The 5,255-nt window shown below is 37.5% G+C and overlaps 2 protein-coding genes across 7 annotated transcripts; one reads left to right on the forward strand and one right to left on the reverse strand.

Annotated features, from left to right (window-relative positions):
* The first annotated feature begins 537 nt into the window (after positions 1–537).
* On the forward strand, positions 538–1,775 carry LOC111617157. Its single transcript, XM_023358482.1, has one exon. It carries the CDS (start codon positions 538–540, stop codon positions 1,642–1,644), a length of 1,107 nt encoding a protein of 368 aa, XP_023214250.1. The 3' UTR covers positions 1,645–1,775.
* On the reverse strand, positions 1,640–5,023 carry LOC111617158. Of its 6 annotated transcripts, none has more exons than XM_023358486.1 (3): positions 4,946–5,023; positions 2,793–4,035; positions 1,640–2,144 (listed from the first exon to the last, which is right to left on the reverse strand). In XM_023358486.1, exons 2-3 carry the CDS (start codon positions 3,672–3,674, stop codon positions 1,707–1,709), a joined length of 1,320 nt encoding a protein of 439 aa, XP_023214254.1. In that variant the 5' UTR covers positions 3,675–4,035; positions 4,946–5,023; the 3' UTR covers positions 1,640–1,706. The 6 variants fall into 6 exon arrangements, with proteins under 6 accessions (XP_023214254.1, XP_023214257.1, XP_023214256.1 ...); XM_023358489.1 differs by lacking the exon at positions 4,946–5,023 and adding an exon at positions 4,704–4,906 and having other exon boundaries at positions 2,793–3,699; XM_023358488.1 differs by lacking the exon at positions 4,946–5,023 and adding an exon at positions 4,558–4,906 and having other exon boundaries at positions 2,793–3,699.
* Between the last annotated feature and the right edge of the window lie 232 nt (positions 5,024–5,255).

The raw sequence follows: 5,255 nt of genomic DNA on the forward strand, positions 1-5,255 counted from the left end.
TTAAAATTTTTTTTTTTTTAGGTTGATGTCCGCACAGCCGATCCGGCGGTTGTCGCCCGTTTATACCGGAAAAAATGCCGCCAATTCCACCCGGACAAAGGAGGGTCTGAAGAAAAATCCAAACAACTCAATTCCGCCTTTACTCAGTACAAAGAATCTCAACAGGACTCAGGCTGCAACCTTTTCTGCGAGGAAGAGTTTGATGACTGGTTCAACGAATCTCAGGGTGAGACCCCTCCTAAAAAAGACATTAAAATTCCTGATATCTATCTTACCTATTGTCGATCTAAAAATAATAGGACCCAGGGCAAAACTTTTATGCTTTTTTCACTCTATCATAAGTCTAATCAAGTCGAGGATTTTTTAAATGAAAATAAACCTCGTTTTCTTTCTGCCTATGGCTATATTTTTAATGCTGAATATTGTATTTGTGTTATTCACTTCCGGGATGTCTCCTATACAGCTTCCCGTTTAAATACTATTTTTAGAAACGATATTCAAGCAGACAACAGCCCTACTTTGGTCCTGCATTCTGTAATGCATAAAAAATTGATCGACGAAGCAGTCCCTGAGGACTGTTTTTTTAAATATGAAAGTGAAGTTCCTAAATCTAGTCCGAAAAAGGACAGATTTAATGTAAAACAGTTCATTGACTTTGCTCTGGTGCACTCCATAACTAATTATATGGATTTAATGCATGCCTATGCCCACTTGGCAGAAAAGTGCACCATTAAAAACTATACAAAAGAGCATGAAGCAGACCACTTTGAGCAGGGCGTTAATGCCGGAAAATTCTTGTATTTAGATAGAAAAAAATATGCAAAACAAGCCGTTGAGGTGGTGGAAGCGGAAATGCACGCCTCCCACCAACGGATGTCTAATCAAGAATTTTTTGACGAAAAATTATCTCGCACTATCGAAGAGATAAATGAAATGGACTCTGATATTTCAATTTTTTTCGAAGCGATATCTTTTGCTAAATTGTACGGTGAAGATAGTTTAAAAGATATCATTTCCGGCATAATTGACTGTATTTGTGTTGCACGCCCAAAACGTAGATATGTCTGCCTAACCGGATATTACAATTCCGGAAAGAGTATGTTGGCACATGCGTTCTCCCAACTGTTCGACGCTGTGTCAATCAACGTGAACATTGACAGATCCCGCCTCGCATTTCAACTGGGATGTGCCCTGGACCGACGTATGGTCATCTTCGATGACGTACGCGGCGGCAAGGAAGGCTACGGTTGGTCGAACTTAGAAAGCCTCCGGGACCATATCGATGGACGTATCGAGGTCCCCCTCGAAAAAAAAAACAGACAGCCAGTTCAACAGGTGTTCCCGCCTGGAATAATTACTACAAACTATTTAAAAATGTCGGTTGCAATGAAAAAAAGAATTAAAAATTATATAATGTGGAATATAAAAAACTTTGATGATCACGAAATTTTTTCCGGTTATTTCAGTAAATTTCATCTTGTTGCTTTAATAGCTTACTTCCGTTTAATGCCAATTCCCGACCACTTAAATCCGTGGTTTATTCAGACTGTTTTTTCTGCTATGACGCGCTTCCACCGTCACGAACAAAATTGTGACGTATGTAAAAACAAAGAAAATGTAAAACCAACCACTTCCAGTTTGTAAATATTTTTTATTTTAATAAATTTTCATTTTTAATTGTTACAACTTTTGTTTCCTCGTAAAAATCATTTAAGTTTTTTTTTATTTTTGTATGCATCAACCATTTTTTCGGCAACTCGGTCCAATTTCGCATTTCGGCGTATGTAGTTAGTAAATGATTCAAGGCTATCGGGTTCTTTGAACATATCCGTGTATATATTATATGCAAAATAGATTTTATCAAAAGTGAGTAGTCCGTCGATGTCGTCTTCCTCGTCGTCATTTCCGCGTGTTTCAGTGCACGGATCAACAGAAGGCCCATTTGGAACTTCACTAGGGGAGATAGGTCTTGGCACTGTGTCGGATTGTGTAGTTTCTCCAATAACTTCGAGAATGTTTTTTTGCTTTTCTCTATCGACTTCCATTTCCTGCTCCTTCTCCGGGAAACATGGGGGGGAGGCGACGCACCGCATTCCATTAGTCTGCAAAGATGAATCGGTTAACTTCTGATCATTTGTAGGAGCCTGAAAAGAAAAAATAACTTACTATTGGTAGGTAGAATGGCCTGATAGGTCCTAACAGCTTAACTTGTCTAATAGCTTCCTGTACGTCCGCGTCATTTTTTATTAACCTAACAAGTTCGTTTTTAAAAGCTTTTTGTACTCCAGAACCTTCTTTTTCTAATTCTCGTTCAAAAAAATGTACCCATTGAATATTCACATAATTATAATTAGTATCAGCAAAGTTTTTTCCTACTGCATTTGATGCTACTTGCTCCATAGATTCTCTTAATACACCCTTAGCATTATTCATCCATTTATTAATAGTTAATTCTAAACATCTAGCATTAGGATTTGTGTCATCTTTAAATGCAGAGCACATAAAAGGCATAAGGGGAAGTTTTGAATCTAAGCAGTTATACAAATTCGAATCAGGATTATTGAGAGCAGCACAAACCAAAGCAGGAACATAATTTGGGTCGATAGCAATTTTTTCTCTGCCGATTGTAAAGTCTGAAGAGTCAAACAAATTTCGGACGAAGTCTGACAAATATTCATCCTTAATTTTAATTGTGTTATTCTTCGTAAATTGGGATTTGTCCAAACAATCTGCAATGAAGTCACACATGTTCTGAAAGAGAAATAAATAAAGAGTTATAAAAAATAAATTACCTGGCAAACAATAACGCAGGGAGTAGCTGGTTTCGGAGGCGGGTTATCAGGATATTTTTTTAATCCTCTTTTCACCGGAACCACGTGATCAAATGTCGGAATTGGAGGCAAATCAGTCATTGCACCCTGATTAGCTAGTAGCATAGTTAACAGAGGTTGTACACAAATTAAACGTGGTCTCATGTATAATTTAAACTTTACATTCATAGAAGGAGTACCACCGGAGCAATAATGTGCGTGTCCTAATGTTATTTCGGGTTTAAACAAAATTATTCCAATTTTATCCTCATCAGTGACTATTTGATATGCGTTTGAGAGGCTTGTCTCCCCAGGAGGAGGAGCATTTTGCATGAGAGTAGGATAAGCAGTTTCTGTCATAAATTGATTTTGCTGATAGATATAAAAACCTCTATCCTCAGGATCTGTCCAATCATACTCTCCTGGATTGCTTTCAACTACAAACCCGTTTATTTGACCCCTTTTTGTTTCAGCTGTATCATATTCAGCTAAAACGAGTTCTGAATTACCTATAGCCCATGTATGATAAAAAGGCTGATGAAGAGTAACATTATCCTGAACTACCCACCGTTGTTCTACATTAGCAGCAAATATTTCCCATCTTAACATTTTATTTGACGTTTCTGTGCACTTATTTCCTTTAAAATTTTTTGGTTTATTACATGATGAAGGAGAACACCAATAATCATCTGGATGTTGAATTGTTAATTTTTTTATTCTAATTCTACTGTCTCCTCCTGCTTGGATATAGGTTAAACAATAAATTCTGTGACATGGGTTATTATCTGGTTTTAAAATTTCATAGTTGCACATGCGATTGCCAAAAACAGTCCATTGAACCGGGCCTAATGTGTATTGACTCATCTTCTACGTTGTCCTGCTCTCTGACCTGGAATTTGAACACATGGTCTGTTAGTATTACAACAAAGAATAACTCTTTTATGAGCTTTTTGACATTTTCCTGTTTTTTTGCTGCAAACTTCATAAGTTAATTTACCACCCCTTCCCCTTCGTCTTCTAACATATCTACCCTTAGCTATCCTAGAACAATTATTCCCGTCCCTATCACATACAAAAAAATTTCCACAAGAAGCTACAGGAGGAGTATGGAAAGTCTTTCTCCTTCCTTTAGTCGTCTTCTTAGTAGCTTTGCACTTTTTTCCGCTTGTACAATTTAGGCAGCATCCCCTCTTCTGAGCTGGCATGACGTTTCTTCTTTTTTTTCCTAAAATATAAATTCATAAATAAACCACTTCCTACTTGATCTATTGTAGGAACTAGTTTGTCAACTTGATCTAAACTGTAATCGTAGCCATTAGCTACGATCCAAGCTGTTAATCCTATAGCTGATCCTATAGAAACAGAAGTTGCAGCTCCTATATTAATACTTTGATTAGCAAAGAAGGCTCCTAAAGCATTTTCTGAGTCTAAAGCTGCTGTTGAAGCTGATTCTCCTATAGCAGTATCAGCTAATAAGTCTAAACCGGATGTTAAAGCGGAGCCGGAATACAGGCTTCCGTACGTTCCTCCGGAAACAGCAGCGGATGTTGACTCAAAAATAACAATTTCCTCCTCTGCAGCTAAAGCTATAGCATCTCCTAGAGCCCCAGCAGCTGCTGATTCGACTGATAATTCTCCAGCCCCAACAGCTGCTGCACTCCCAGCAATAGCTCCTGTTTCAGCAAATTCCTCTATTAAAAATAAAACTACAGCCCCAACGGTCGAAACGACCCCTCCCATTACTTACTTTTTGTTTAAATAGCCAACGGATATCCGCTTTTTCCGGATTGTTCTTCAGGTAATAATTATAACGCCAGGTAGCACATAAATTGTGAGTCATATGCTTTAGGACCTCCAAATTTAAAAATGTTTCTAAAAAACCCTTTAAAATACCTATAATAGTGTCCGGAGGAGCGTGTATAACGGCTTCCGGTGCGTTTAAACAATGAACGCATCGACAACCAATAGAAATCGATCTTAGTGGTATTTCCGCCTTGTTAGGGTCGATTAGAAACATTTTTAAATATTATCCTCGGTCCCAGGCACAAACTCAAATAATTATCCTTGTTACTTGGCTGAAAAATTAATAATACTGATTCCAGAACCAAAACTAAATTTATAATACATGTTCCTACCTGTTATCAGAACGGGGAAAACCCAAACACGACCTTGGAGCGTGATAATGATAAATGAGAACGTGATTTTGATAAAAAAGCGATGAATGGATATCACGTGATCGCGTGATATCTTAATTCAATACGCCGCCGCTATCACTTCCGGTGTAAAGTCAATGTTATTTCCCATAGATAAAAAGGGTATATTCTGAGATATAAAAGAAGGTTAACCTAACACTGATAGGTTGTGAGGGTGTATTATATAAAAAATAATATAGTACATTTTAAGATGGCCGAAATCGAAGACTGGGCCACTATTTTAAAAAAATTT

This window comes from Centruroides sculpturatus, unplaced genomic scaffold, assembly GCF_000671375.1.
Source record: "Centruroides sculpturatus isolate CEXI.00-Female unplaced genomic scaffold, Cexi_2.0 scaffold4988, whole genome shotgun sequence".
Taxonomy (NCBI): Eukaryota; Metazoa; Arthropoda; class Arachnida; order Scorpiones; family Buthidae; genus Centruroides; species Centruroides sculpturatus.

What these genes read in the sequence shown, in the direction of transcription:
- LOC111617157 (XM_023358482.1), top strand. Translation starts at nt 538, where the DNA reads ATGCATAAAAAATTGATCGACGAAGCAGTCCCTGAGGACTGTTTTTTT.
- LOC111617158 (XM_023358486.1), bottom strand. Translation starts at nt 3,674, where the DNA reads ATGAGTCAATACACATTAGGCCCGGTTCAATGGACTGTTTTTGGCAAT. An exon ending in CCTGCGTTATTGTTTGCCAG is followed by an intron (nt 2,145 to 2,792) that starts GTAATTTATTTT and finishes TTTTCTTTTCAG; the next exon opens with GCTCCTACAAATGATCAGAA.